Source organism: Ranitomeya imitator, chromosome 7 (genome assembly GCF_032444005.1).
Source record: "Ranitomeya imitator isolate aRanImi1 chromosome 7, aRanImi1.pri, whole genome shotgun sequence".
Taxonomy (NCBI): domain Eukaryota; kingdom Metazoa; phylum Chordata; class Amphibia; order Anura; family Dendrobatidae; genus Ranitomeya; species Ranitomeya imitator.
This window is the reverse complement of record NC_091288.1, coordinates 1,147,620-1,164,475: the sequence shown is the minus strand read 5'-3', so window position 1 is coordinate 1,164,475 and position 16,856 is coordinate 1,147,620. Positions and strand designations below refer to the sequence as shown.

Here is a 16,856-nt window from a genome sequence, read left to right as displayed (position 1 = left end):
ATATACAGATAAAAAGCCAGTTCTTTTGGTTCGCAAAAAACATGGTTGTGAAGAAACCAGATTGTATCTTAATTTCCCAGACAACCAATAACAGAACCGACACCCATGTATCCAGGGGAAACAATCCTTAAAACATTTGTGAAATCCAGACAACGGATCCCTCAACCATAGCAGGGGGAGCCAGCCCAGCTGGAAACCAACCTTCAAAACTCCATGGGCCATCCATCCATGGCTTCAGGACCTCCGCCTAGATCCTCTGCCCTCAACGTCACTCCAATAACTGCCTGACTGACCATGTGGCGTCTTCTTCTCTCTCCCACTTTAACATTTGCTTTTAGCTCGAAGAATGAAGAATATTCCATAAGCCCATCACCTGGGACTGCATGCGAGGCCCCTGTAGTGAGGACTCTATTGTGACTACAATCCCCATCCACATAATGGGACTAGCGGCTCTAAGAACAATGGAATGATGGAGTTCATTGATTACTAATCTTGGGTTTGGCCTTATGTATACATAAGATCCAGCCTGGACGTCGTCCTCTGCTTACTGTCACTGAATGGAAACATTGATGCCTGAGGATGAACTAGCGAGCGAGAAAATCGCTAATAAAACACAGTAAGCAAATCTCTAATAAAACACAACAATAATATTGATGCAACTGGTGCTCCATGCTGGGAAAGTCTGCATCCCTTAGAGCCGTGGACTCAGCTCTCTGTTCATTCATCCATTAGTCTTTAGCAAGTGGCCAGCTCCTCACATGCTCGATGAAGATAAGTCCTGCTGACAGCAGTTCCTTTGCAATCATTGACCAATCATGTCCTCGATATCCACGATGAGGAGAAGTCCAGATACGCTGCCAGCAGCTCCTGTGCAATTAATGTTGTCTCAGATGTGCTCAATGGAGACAAGTCCAGAGACGCTGACGGAAACTCCTGTGTAACCGCTGACCAATGACGTCACCAATGTACTCGATGGAGACAAGTCCGGAGACTTAGGCCACTCAGGCTGCTCTCATTAGTGCGAGGCCTGGCAACGTTGAAGAAATGGCTGTCCACAGGGTCCATAACCAAATCAATTTAATGCCAAGATGTTAGTGACCTGGATTGAAGACTAGAGGGGTTTGGCCATTGCACTTTCTGCCACAACCACCATAATCCTGGGAGCAGAACCATTGAGAAAGAAAAAGAAACAGCTGACCGCACCACAATTAACACCGCTGGCCCGCTGATCTCGGGTGTTTAAGCCAGAGAGATAGCTATCTGGGCTAGGTGGGCGCGAAACGGCCGTCGTTTAGCTGCCACATCTCCTTGTTTGTACACCCCCGTGCCGTGAAGATATTGTTTGAATAAAGGAACCTGTTTTGAAGATTGGTGAGAACCATTGAGACATTCCCTCTTGAAGCCTCTTCATAGCGTTGCCCACATGGTCTCCAAATGGAAAGGTATGAAACAATGCAGGCTGGAACGGAGGTCTGTCTTCTTTGGCAACGAGTCCTGTTTATTGTCAGGAATTGATCTGGAGACCATAAATTAGTTATTGTAAATTCACTGAAGAACGAATGAAAGTGGCACTCACCCAGAAATTGCTGAAAATAGATGTCCTTTATTCAGAGGAATACGTGGACATACATACGATGGAGCAGCGGCTGGTAGTGGTTAGGGTGCGGGAGGGAGGTGGAGGACGACGGCCGTTTCGCGCTTGCGCGCTTCTACGGGTCCAGGTCCTGGACATCTATTTTCAGCAATTTCTGGGTGAGTGCCACTTTCATTCGTTCTTCAGTGAATTTACAATAGTATACAGCTTTATGTGATGCACCTCCGATAATTGCCATGGCTGAATTGTGCCGGCTAGCGTTCTGAAATAAATCCAACGTGCTAGAAGATATTTTATATGGACTAAATCCTAGTGCCTTCCGATCTCGATTTTGGTGCTTGGCATAAATTAGTTATATTGACCATTATACTTCTTTTCACTTAAAGGAAAGTTTTAATTAGAAGGAAATATTCCTATTCTCTGCAGTCTGAACATGGAAGGCATCCTATAGTCCAGCAGAAACGGTATGTACATACTGAGCAATGTACAAAACAAGGAGCAAACACAGGAAAGCATCATGTCCTCCATGCATCCTTGCACCTTCCATACTCTGAAGTATACTCAATGCATACATTTTAGGTGTAGAGGACTGTGAGGAAAAGGTATATAATAAGTTTAGTTTCTCTGCCAGCACATATAGGGTGGGCGTTGACCCCCCTTACTTCAGGGTTTAGCTTTTCTTTTCAATGGGTGTAGAAGAGCTTTTATTGCTTCTTGCTAACCCATGCTGAGGGCTAACCCCCCCTTCTCTCTCTGTCTCTCTTTGTTTCTATGTGTGTGTGAAACTATTCTTCTCAATGCTCTGCCCTGCCCCCAAGCCCAGGAAGGTCTATTGCGCTTGTGGTGGCACAATTCTCCCTTCAGCTGAAACTGGTCTGATAAGACATGCGGCTCTTTGTTCTGTTATAGTAAGATATTGGGCCACCGATTTGGGCTAGAAAAATAAGGATATATTGTGAATCTCCATCGACGGATTTATCCGCTACTGTAAGCACTAGCCTCTAATTCCACCAGGTAAAAAAGTACGGATTTCTCTGGAACTGCATGTCCCAACCAGCCCAAATTTGGTCTCCTTAGAAAACTAATTTTAAAATAAGCTGAATGAGGGGTGTGCTGGGATTCTGGTATGTTCTGGAGCGGAGATACAAGCATTATAAAACTTTGTGTGAAATTTAGTAATACTGAAAAGATAGGAGGGTCTGAGGAAACCAGCCCTGTTACTAATGTCACGAGGCTGTGATTATTTAAGTGACTCCCCTTTACCTAGCCTAGGAGTCTGAGTTTTTTTGCCTGAGGACTGGAGCTGTACTATGCATTGGGACATTTGGGATCTGCCTGCAGCATGGTTTTGCCTGAAATGAACTGAGAACATGTGAGTTTTACCTTTTCTCATTTAATCCCTTTATTTTATAATTAATTTGTACATATTTCAATTGTCTCTTTTGTAACATCTTTATATGCCTTTTTACAAACACTACCTTCTTTCGGAGTAAAATATATAAATTACTAGTTTTCGTTCTTCCTACTCTAAAACGTACCCTAAGTCTTCTGAAGGGAATTACGCTACTGTTTTGGGTTAGCTTCGGACCCGTTTAATCGGAGCTGGTGGCAGCATATCGTGCGCGGGGCCTTTGGGTGTCGTTGCAGCGACTGCGGCGTTGATAATTATTGTTCCTGCCTGAGCGGGAGTAGTTAAATCGCCTCGCTGCAGCGTGCCCAATAGCCAGTACATAGCAGGCAGCCTTTCTGGCGACTAATTACCTTAGGTGCAGCACCTAGTCTGACCTGAGGGTGAGGGGGGCGTTAGAGAGCTGCAAGTTTCAAGTGGAACTGTAAAGCGGGATATACATAAATCCCTGCAGTTCGTGGTATATTGAAGAGAAGTGGGATACCTAGAATAAGCCCCTGCTGTAATACAAGAGGTCAATAGCCTTGTGTGTGTTTTTATATCACATTGTAGCAGTGGAGGGATAACCAAGATAAGCCCCCCTGCACATGTGATAGCCGTCTGTTGACCTAAAGTCACCCCAATCCGTGACGTAGGGCTGACTGTCACGGTGTGAATCGTGACAAGGACAATGTATCTTCCCCAGGGCAGGCTGTTCTGTGAAGAATTGGGGTCTTACCTTTACAATGCAGCACGAAGAAATAGTTGAACGGACTGAACTTCGCACTGACATAAGTGCACTGGTCGCTGACAACGCCACACGAAAGGCACTGACGGCTCAATAACCCGGAGGTGAACACACTGAAACAACACCAACAATGAGCAAGGCCTATGTTAGCCTGGAACCCCCACAGCAAAAAAAGGGACCCCAAATCCATGGAGTAGATTGGGAGCTGACAATGTAACAGCTGGAAGTAGGGTGTCATTCAACCTAAATCACAGTCTGATAATGTACAGTGATACCAAACGCCCCAGAAACAGACCACCCCTACAGTCAAACCCATTACCCCACACACAGGTCACTTCTACAGATATACCCACCACCCTCACGCACAGGTCACCCCTACAGTAATACCCATCACCTCACACACAGGTCACCTCTACAGTAATACCCATCACCTCACACACAGGACACCTCTACAGTCAAACCCATTACCCCACACACAGGTCACTTCTACAGATATACCCACCACCCTCACGCACAGGTCACCCCTACAGTAATACCCATCACCTCACACACAGGTCACCTCTACAGTAATACCCATCACCTCACGCACAGGTCACCCCTACAGTCAAACCCATTACCCCACACACAGGTCACTTCTACAGATATACCCACCACCCTCACGCACAGGTCACCCCTACAGTCAAACCCATTACCCCACACACAGGTCACCCCTACAGTAATACCCATCACCTCACACACAGGTCACCTCTACAGTAATACCCATCACCCCACACACAGGTCACCTCTACAGTAATACCCATCACCTCACACACAGGACACCTCTACAGTAATACCCATCACCCCACACACAGGTCACCTCTACAGTAATACCCATCACCTCACACACAGGTCACCTCTACAGTAATACCCATCACCTCACACACAGGACACCTCTACAGTAATACCCATCACCTCACACACAGGACACCTCTACAGTAATACCCATCACCTCACACACAGGACACCTCTACAGTAATACCCATCACCTCACACACAGGTCACCTCTACAGTAATACCCATCACCCCACACACAGGACACCTCTACAGTAATACCCATCACCCCACACACAGGACACCTCTACAGTAATACCCATCACCTCACACACAGGACACCTCTACAGTAATACCCATCACCCCACACACAGGACAGCTCTACAGTAATACCCATCACCCCACACAGGTCACCTCTACAGTAATACCCATCACCCCACACACAGGACACCTCTACAGTAATACCCATCACCCCACACACAGGACACCTCTACAGTAATACCCATCACCTCACACACAGGACACCTCTACAGTAATACCCATCACCTCACACAGGTCACCTCTACAGTAATACCCATCACCTCACACACAGGACACCTCTACAGTAATACCCATCACCCCACACACAGGACACCTCTACAGTAATACCCATCACCTCACACACAGGACACCTCTACAGTAATACCCATCACCCCACACACAGGACACCTCTACAGTAATACCCATCACCTCACACACAGGACACCTCTACAGTAATACCCATCACCCCACACACAGGTCACATCTACAGTAATACCCATCACCTCACACACAGGTCACCTCTACAGTAATACCCATCACCTCACACACAGGACACTTTTACAGTAATACCCATCACCTCACACACAGGACACCTCTACAGTAATACCCATCACCTCACACACAGGTCACCTCTACAGTAATACCCATCACCTCACACACAGGTCACCTCTACAGTAATACCCATCACCTCACACACAGGACACCTCTACAGTAATACCCATCACCTCACACACAGGACACCTCTACAGTAATACCCATCACCTCACACACAGGTCACCTCTACAGTAATACCCATCACCTCACACACAGGTCACCTCTACAGTAATACCCATCACCTCACACAGGACACCTCTACAGTAATACCCATCACCCCACACACAGGACACCTCTACAGTAATACCCATCACCCCACACACAGGACACCTCTACAGTAATACCCATCACCTCACACACAGGTCACCTCTACAGTAATACCCATCACCTCACACACAGGTCACCTCTACAGTAATACCCATCACCTCACACACAGGTCACCTCTACAGTAATACCCATCACCTCACACAGGACACCTCTACAGTAATACCCATCACCCCACACACAGGACACCTCTACAGAAATACCCATCACCCCACACACAGGACACCTCTACAGTAATACCCATCACCTCACACACAGGTCACCTCTACAGTAATACCCATCACCTCACACAGGACACCTCTACAGTAATACCCATCACCCCACACACAGGACACCTCTACAGTAATACCCATCACCCCACACACAGGACACCTCTACAGTAATACCCATCACCTCACACACAGGTCACCTCTACAGTAATACCCATCACCCCACACACAGGACACCTCTACAGAAATACCCATCACCTCACACACAGGTCACCTCTACAGTAATACCCATCACCTCACACAGGTCACCTCTACAGTAATACCCATCACCTCACACACAGGACACCTCTACAGTAATACCCATCACCCCACACACAGGACACCTCTACAGTAATACCCATCACCTCACACACAGGACACCTCTACAGTAATACCCATCACCCCACACACAGGACACCTCTACAGTAATACCCATCACCTCACACACAGGACACCTCTACAGTAATACCCATCACCCCACACACAGGTCACATCTACAGTAATACCCATCACCTCACACACAGGTCACCTCTACAGTAATACCCATCACCTCACACACAGGACACTTCTACAGTAATACCCATCACCTCACACACAGGACACCTCTACAGTAATACCCATCACCTCACACACAGGTCACCTCTACAGTAATACCCATCACCTCACACACAGGTCACCTCTACAGTAATACCCATCACCTCACACACAGGACACCTCTACAGTAATACCCATCACCTCACACACAGGACACCTCTACAGTAATACCCATCACCTCACACACAGGTCACCTCTACAGTAATACCCATCACCTCACACACAGGTCACCTCTACAGTAATACCCATCACCTCACACAGGACACCTCTACAGTAATACCCATCACCCCACACACAGGACACCTCTACAGTAATACCCATCACCCCACACACAGGACACCTCTACAGTAATACCCATCACCTCACACACAGGTCACCTCTACAGTAATACCCATCACCTCACACACAGGTCACCTCTACAGTAATACCCATCACCTCACACACAGGTCACCTCTACAGTAATACCCATCACCTCACACAGGACACCTCTACAGTAATACCCATCACCCCACACACAGGACACCTCTACAGAAATACCCATCACCCCACACACAGGACACCTCTACAGTAATACCCATCACCCCACACACAGGACACCTCTACAGTAATACCCATCACCTCACACACAGGACACCTCTACAGTAATACCCATCACCTCACACACAGGACACCTCTACAGTAATACCCATCACCTCACACACAGGTCACCTCTACAGTAATACCCATCACCCCACACAGGTCACCTCTACAGTAATACCCATCACCTCACACACAGGACACCTCTACAGTAATACCCATCACCTCACACACAGGACACCTCTACAGTAATACCCATCACCTCACACACAGGTCACATCTACAGTAATACCCATCACCTCACACACAGGACACCTCTACAGTAATACCCATCACCTCACACACAGGACACCTCTACAGTAATACCCATCACCTCACACACAGGACACCTCTACAGTAATACCCATCACCCCACACACAGGACAGCTCTACAGTAATACCCATCACCCCACACAGGTCACCTCTACAGTAATACCCATCACCCCACACACAGGACAGCTCTACAGTAATACCCATCACCTCACACACAGGACACCTCTACAGTAATACCCATCACCCCACACACAGGACAGCTCTACAGTAATACCCATCACCCCACACAGGTCACCTCTACAGTAATACCCATCACCTCACACACAGGACACCTCTACAGTAATACCCATCACCCCACACACAGGACACCTCTACAGTAATACCCATCACCTCACACACAGGACACCTCTACAGTAATACCCATCACCTCACACAGGTCACCTCTACAGTAATACCCATCACCTCACACACAGGTCACCTCTACAGTAATACCCATCACCCCACACACAGGACACCTCTACAGCAATACCCATCACCTCACACACAGGACACCTCTACAGTAATACCCATCACCTCACACAGGTCACCCCTACAGTAATACCCATCACCTCACACAGGTCACCTCTACAGTAATACCCATCACCCTCACACACAGGTCACATCTACAGTAATACCCATCACCCCACACACAGGACACCTCTACAGTAATACCCATCACCTCACACACAGGACACCTCTACAGTAATACCCATCACCTCACACACAGGACACCTCTACAGTAATACCCATCACCTCACACACAGCACACCCGTACAGTAATACCCATCACCCCACACAGGTCACCTCTACAGTAATACCCATCACCTCACACACAGGACACCTCTACAGTAATACCCATCACCTCACACACAGGACACCTCTACAGTAATACCCATCACCTCACACACAGGTCACCTCTACAGTAATACCCATCACCCCACACACAGGACACCTCTACAGTAATACCCATCACCTCACACACAGGACACCTCTACAGTAATACCCATCACCTCACACACAGGTCACCTCTACAGTAATACCCATCACCTCACACACAGGACACCCGTACAGTAATACCCATCACCTCACACACAGGTCACCTCTACAGTAATACCCATCACCTCACACACAGGTCACCTCTACAGTAATACCCATCACCTCACACACAGGACACCCGTACAGTAATACCCATCACCTCACACACAGGTCACCTCTACAGTAATACCCATCACCTCACACACAGGACACCCGTACAGTAATACCCATCACCTCACACACAGGACACCTCTACAGTAATAGCCATCACCCCACACACAGGTCACCTCTACAGTAATACCCATCACCCCACACACAGGACACCTCTACAGTAATACCCATCACCTCACACACAGGACACCTCTACAGTAATACCCATCACCTCACACACAGGACACCTCTACAGTAATACCCATCACCCCACAGAGGTCACCTCTACAGTAATACCCATCACCCCACACACAGGACACCTCTACAGTAATACCCATCACCTCACACACAGGACACCTCTACAGTAATACCCATCACCCCACACACAGGACACCTCTACAGTAACACCCATCACCTCACACACAGGACACCTCTACAGTAATACCCATCACCTCACACACAGGTCACCTCTACAGTAATACCCATCACCCCACACACAGGTCACCTCTACAGTAATACCCATCACCTCACACACAGGTCACCTCTACAGTAATACCCATCACCCCACACACAGGTCACCTCTACAGTAATACCCATCACCCCACACACAGGTCACCTCTACAGTAATACCCATCACCCCACACACAGGACACCTCTACAGTAATACCCATCACCTCACACACAGGACACCTCTACAGTAATACCCATCACCTCACACACAGGTCACCTCTACAGTAATACCCATCACCTCACACACAGGACACCTCTACAGTAATACCCATCACCTCACACACAGGACACCTCTACAGTAATACCCATCACCTCACACACAGGTCACCTCTACAGTAATACCCATCACCTCACACACAGGACACCTCTACAGTAATACCCATCACCTCACACACAGGACACATCTACAGTAATACCCATCACCTCACACACAGGTCACCTCTACAGTAATACCCATCACCTCACACACAGGTCACCTCTACAGTAATACCCATCACCCCACACACAGGACACCCGTACAGTAATACCCATCACCTCACACACAGGACACCTCTACAGTAATACCCATCACCTCACACACAGGACACATCTACAGTAATACCCATCACCCCACACACAGGACACCTCTACAGTAATACCCATCACCCCACACACAGGACACCCGTACAGTAATACCCATCACCTCACACACAGGACACCTCTACAGTAATACCCATCACCTCACACACAGGACACATCTACAGTAATACCCATCACCCCACACACAGGACACCTCTACAGTAATACCCATCACCTCACACACAGGTCACCCCTACAGTAATACCCATCACCCCACACACAGGTCACCTCTACAGTAATACCCATCACCTCACACACAGGACACCTCTACAGTAATACCCATCACCCCACACACAGGACACCTCTACAGTAATACCCATCACCTCACACACAGGACACCTCTACAGTAATACCCATCACCCCACACACAGGACACCTCTACAGTAATACCCATCACCTCACACACAGGTCACATCTACAGTAATACCCATCACCCCACACACAGGTCACCTCTACAGTAATACCCATCACCTCACACACAGGACACCTCTACAGTAATACCCATCACCTCACACACAGGACACCTCTACAGTAATACCCATCACCCCACACACAGGACACCTCTACAGTAATACCCATCACCTCACACACAGGACACCTCTACAGTAATACCCATCACCTCACACACAGGACACCTCTACAGTAATACCCATCACCCCACACACAGGACACCTCTACAGTAATACCCATCACCTCACACACAGGACACCTCTACAGTAATACCCATCACCCCACACACAGGACACCTCTACAGTAATACCCATCACCTCACACACAGGACACCTCTACAGTAATACCCATCACCCCACACACAGGACACCTCTACAGTAATACCCATCACCTCACACACAGGACACCTCTACAGTAATACCCATCACCTCACACACAGGACACCTCTACAGTAATACCCATCACCCCACACACAGGACACCTCTACAGTAATACCCATCACCCCACACACAGGACACCTCTACAGTAATACCCATCACCTCACACACAGGACACCTCTACAGTAATACCCATCACCCCACACACAGGACACCTCTACAGTAATACCCATCACCTCACACACAGGACACCTCTACAGTAATACCCATCACCTCACACACAGGACACCTCTACAGTAATACCCATCACCCCACACACAGGACACCTCTACAGTAATACCCATCACCCCACACACAGGACACCTCTACAGTAATACCCATCACCCCACACACAGGACACCTCTACAGTAATACCCATCACCTCACACACAGGACACCTCTACAGTAATACCCATCACCCCACACACAGGACACCTCTACAGTAATACCCATCACCCCACACACAGGACACCTCTACAGTAATACCCATCACCCCACACACAGGACACCTCTACAGTAATACCCATCACCTCACACAGGTCACCTCTACAGTAATACCCATCACCTCACACACAGGTCACCTCTACAGTAATACCCATCACCTCACACACAGGACACCTCTACAGTAATACCCATCACCCCACACACAGGACACCTCTACAGTAACACCCATCACCTCACACACAGTTCACCTCTACAGTAACACCCATCACCCCACACACAGGACACCTCTACAGTAATACCCATCACCCCACACACAGGACACCTCTACAGTAATACCCATCACCCCACACACAGGACACCTCTACAGTAATACCCATCACCTCACACACAGGACACCTCTACAGTAATACCCATCACCCCACACACAGGACACCTCTACAGTAATACCCATCACCCCACACACAGGACACCTCTACAGTAATACCCATCACCCCACACACAGGACACCTCTACAGTAATACCCATCACCCTCACACACAGGACACCCGTACAGTAATACCCATCACCTCACACACAGGTCACCTCTACAGTAATACCCATCACCTCACACACAGGTCACCTCTACAGTAATACCCATCACCTCACACACAGGTCACCTCTACAGTAATACCCATCACCCCACACACAGGACACCTCTACAGTAATACCCATCACCTCACACACAGGACACCTCTACAGTAATACCCATCACCTCACACACAGGTCACCTCTACAGTAATACCCATCACCTCACACAGGACACCTCTACAGTAATACCCATCACCTCACACACAGGTCACCTCTACAGTAATACCCATCACCTCACACACAGGACACCTCTACAGTAATACCCATCACCTCACACACAGGTCACCTCTACAGTAATACCCATCACCTCACACAGGACACCTCTACAGTAATACCCATCACCCCACACACAGGACACCTCTACAGTAATACCCATCACCTCACACACAGGTCACCCCTACAGTAATACCCATCACCTCACACACAGGTCACCCCTACAGTAATACCCATCACCTCACACACAGGACACCTCTACAGTAATACCCATCACCCCACACACAGGACACCTCTACAGTAATACCCATCACCCCACACACAGGACACCTCTACAGTAATACCCATCACCCCACACACAGGACACCTCTACAGTAATACCCATCACCTCACACACAGGACACCTCTACAGTAATACCCATCACCTCACACACAGGACACCTCTACAGTAATACCCATCACCTCACACACAGGTCACCTCTACAGTAATACCCATCACCCCACACAGGTCACCTCTACAGTAATACCCATCACCTCACACACAGGACACCTCTACAGTAATACCCATCACCTCACACACAGGACACCTCTACAGTAATACCCATCACCTCACACACAGGTCACATCTACAGTAATACCCATCACCTCACACACAGGACACATCTACAGTAATACCCATCACCTCACACACAGGACACCTCTACAGTAATACCCATCACCCCACACACAGGACAGCTCTACAGTAATACCCATCACCCCACACAGGACACCTCTACAGTAATACCCATCACCTCACACACAGGTCACATCTACAGTAATACCCATCACCTCACACACAGGACACCTCTACAGTAATACCCATCACCCCACACACAGGACAGCTCTACAGTAATACCCATCACCCCACACAGGTCACCTCTACAGTAATACCCATCACCTCACACAGGTCACCTCTACAGTAATACCCATCACCTCACACACAGGTCACCTCTACAGTAATACCCATCACCCCACACACAGGTCACCTCTACAGTAATACCCATCACCTCACACAGGACACCTCTACAGTAATACCCATCACCTCACACACAGGACACCTCTACAGTAATACCCATCACCTCACACACAGGTCACCTCTACAGTAATACCCATCACCTCACACACAGGACACCTCTACAGTAATACCCATCACCCCACACACAGGACACCTCTACAGTAATACCCATCACCCCACACACAGGTCACCTCTACAGTAATACCCATCACCTCACACACAGGACACCTCTACAGTAATACCCATCACCTCACACACAGGACACCTCTACAGTAATACCCATCACCCCACACACAGGTCACATCTACAGTAATACCCATCACCTCACACACAGGACACCTCTACAGTAATACCCATCACCCCACACAGGTCACCTCTACAGTAATACCCATCACCTCACACAGGTCACCTCTACAGTAATACCCATCACCTCACACACAGGTCACCTCTACAGTAATACCCATCACCCCACACACAGGTCACCTCTACAGTAATACCCATCACCTCACACAGGACACCTCTACAGTAATACCCATCACCTCACACACAGGACACCTCTACAGTAATACCCATCACCCCACACACAGGTCACCTCTACAGTAATACCCATCACCCCACACACAGGTCACATCTACAGTAATACCCATCACCCCACACACAGGACACCTCTACAGTAATACCCATCACCTCACACACAGGTCACCTCTACAGTAATACCCATCACCTCACACACAGGTCACCTCTACAGTAATACCCATCACCTCACACACAGGACACCTCTACAGTAATACCCATCACCCCACACACAGGACACCTCTACAGTAATACCCATCACCTCACACACAGGACACCTCTACAGTAATACCCATCACCCCACACAGGTCACCTCTACAGTAATACCCATCACCTCACACACAGGACACCTCTACAGTAATACCCATCACCTCACACACAGGTCACCTCTACAGTAATACCCATCACCTCACACACAGGTCACCTCTACAGTAATACCCATCACCTCACACAGGACACCTCTACAGTAACACCCATCACCTCACACACAGGACACCTCTACAGTAATACCCATCACCCCACACAGGTCACCTCTACAGTAACACCCATCACCTCACACACAGGTCACCTCTACAGTAATACCCATCACCTCACACACAGGTCACCTCTACAGTAATACCCATCACCCCACACAGGTCACCTCTACAGTAATACCCATCACCTCACACACAGGACACCTCTACAGTAATACCCATCACCTCACACACAGGACACCTCTACAGTAATACCCATCACCTCACACACAGGTCACCTCTACAGTAATACCCATCACCCCACACACAGGTCACCTCTACAGTAATACCCATCACCTCACACACAGGTCACCTCTACAGTAATACCCATCACCTCACACACAGGTCACCTCTACAGTAATACCCATCACCTCACACACAGGACACCTCTACAGTAATACCCATCACCTCACACACAGGACACCTCTACAGTAATACCCATCACCCCACACACAGGACAGCTCTACAGTAATACCCATCACCCCACACAGGTCACCTCTACAGTAATACCCATCACCTCACACAGGTCACCTCTACAGTAATACCCATCACCTCACACATAGGACACCTCTACAGTAATACCCATCACCCTCACACACAGGACACCTCTACAGTAATACCCATCACCTCACACACAGGACACCTCTACAGTAATACCCATCACCTCACACACAGGACACCTCTACAGTAATACCCATCACCCCACACACAGGACACCTCTACAGTAATACCCATCACCCTCACACACAGGACACCTCTACAGTAATACCCATCACCCCACACACAGGACACCTCTACAGTAATACCCATCACCCTCACACACAGGACACCTCTACAGTAATACCCATCACCTCACACACAGGACACCTCTACAGTAATACCCATCACCCCACACACAGGACACCTCTACAGTAATACCCATCACCCTCACACACAGGACACCTCTACAGTAATACCCATCACCTCACACACAGGACACCTCTACAGTAATACCCATCACCCCACACACAGGACACCTCTACAGTAATACCCATCACCCCACACACAGGACACCTCTACAGTAATACCCATCACCTCACACACAGGTCACCTCTACAGTAATACCCATCACCTCACACACAGGACACCTCTACAGTAATACCCATCACCCCACACACAGGTCACCTCTACAGTAACAACCATCACCTCACACACAGGACACCTCTACAGTAACACCCATCACCTCACACACAGGACACCTCTACAGTAATACCCATCACCTCACACACAGGACACCTCTACAGTAATACCCATCACCCCACACACAGGTCACATCTACAGTAATACCCATCACCTCACACACAGGACACCTCTACAGTAATACCCATCACCTCACACACAGGTCAACTCTACAGTAATACCCATCACCCCACACACAGGACACCTCTACAGTAATACCCATCACCCCACACACAGGTCACATCTACAGTAATACCCATCACCTCACACACAGGACACCTCTACAGTAATACCCATCACCTCACACACAGGTCACCTCTACAGTAATACCCATCACCCCACACACAGGACACCTCTACAGTAATACCCATCACCCTCACACACAGGACACCTCTACAGTAATACCCATCACCTCACTCACAGGACACCTCTACAGTAATACCCATCACCCCACACACAGGACACCTCTACAGTAATACCCATCACCCCACACACAGGTCACCTCTACAGTAATAACCATCACCTCACACACAGGACACCTCTACAGTAATACCCATCACCTCACACACAGGTCACCTCTACAGTAATAACCATCACCTCACACACAGGACACCTCTACAGTAATACCCATCACCTCACACACAGGACACCTCTACAGTAATACCCATCACCCCACACACAGGTCACCTCTACAGTAATAACCATCACCTCACACACAGGACACCTCTACAGTAATACCCATCACCCCACACACAGGACACCTCTACAGTAATACCCATCACCCTCACACACAGGACACCTCTACAGTAATACCCATCACCTCACACACAGGACACCTCTACAGTAATACCCATCACCCCACACACAGGACACCTCTACAGTAATAACCATCACCTCACACACAGGACACCTCTACAGTAATAACCATCACCCCACACACAGGACACCTCTACAGTAATACCCATCACCCTCACACACAGGACACCTCTACAGTAATACCCATCACCTCACACACAGGACACCTCTACAGTAATACCCATCACCCCACACACAGGACACCTCTACAGTAATACCCATCACCCCACACACAGGTCACCTCTACAGTAATAACCATCACCTCACACACAGGACACCTCTACAGTAATACCCATCACCCCACACACAGGTCACCTCTACAGTAATACCCATCACCTCACACACAGGACACCTCTACAGTAATACCCATCACCCCACACACAGGACACCTCTACAGTAATACCCATCACCTCACACACAGGACACCTCTACAGTAATACCCATCACCTCACACACAGGTCACCTCTACAGTAATACCCATCACCTCACACACAGGACACCTCTACAGTAATACCCATCACCCCACACACAGGTCACCTCTACAGTAATACCCATCACCTCACACACAGGACACCTCTACAGTAATACCCATCACCCCACACACAGGACACCTCTACAGTAATACCCATCACCTCACACACAGGTCACCTCTACA

At 48.6% G+C, this 16,856-nt stretch overlaps 1 protein-coding gene across 3 annotated transcripts in view; it reads right to left on the bottom strand.

Moving 5' to 3' along the window:
• Positions 1 to 16,856, bottom strand: part of DPP10 (dipeptidyl peptidase like 10) — a 634,899-nt gene that overhangs the window by 218,391 nt on the left and 399,652 nt on the right. For all 3 annotated transcript variants that reach the window (XM_069732554.1, XM_069732555.1, XM_069732553.1), the window contains one exon: positions 3,721 to 3,842. In XM_069732554.1, the coding sequence (XP_069588655.1) occupies positions 3,721 to 3,842 (122 nt within the window). The remainder of the gene's footprint in view (positions 1 to 3,720; positions 3,843 to 16,856) is intronic.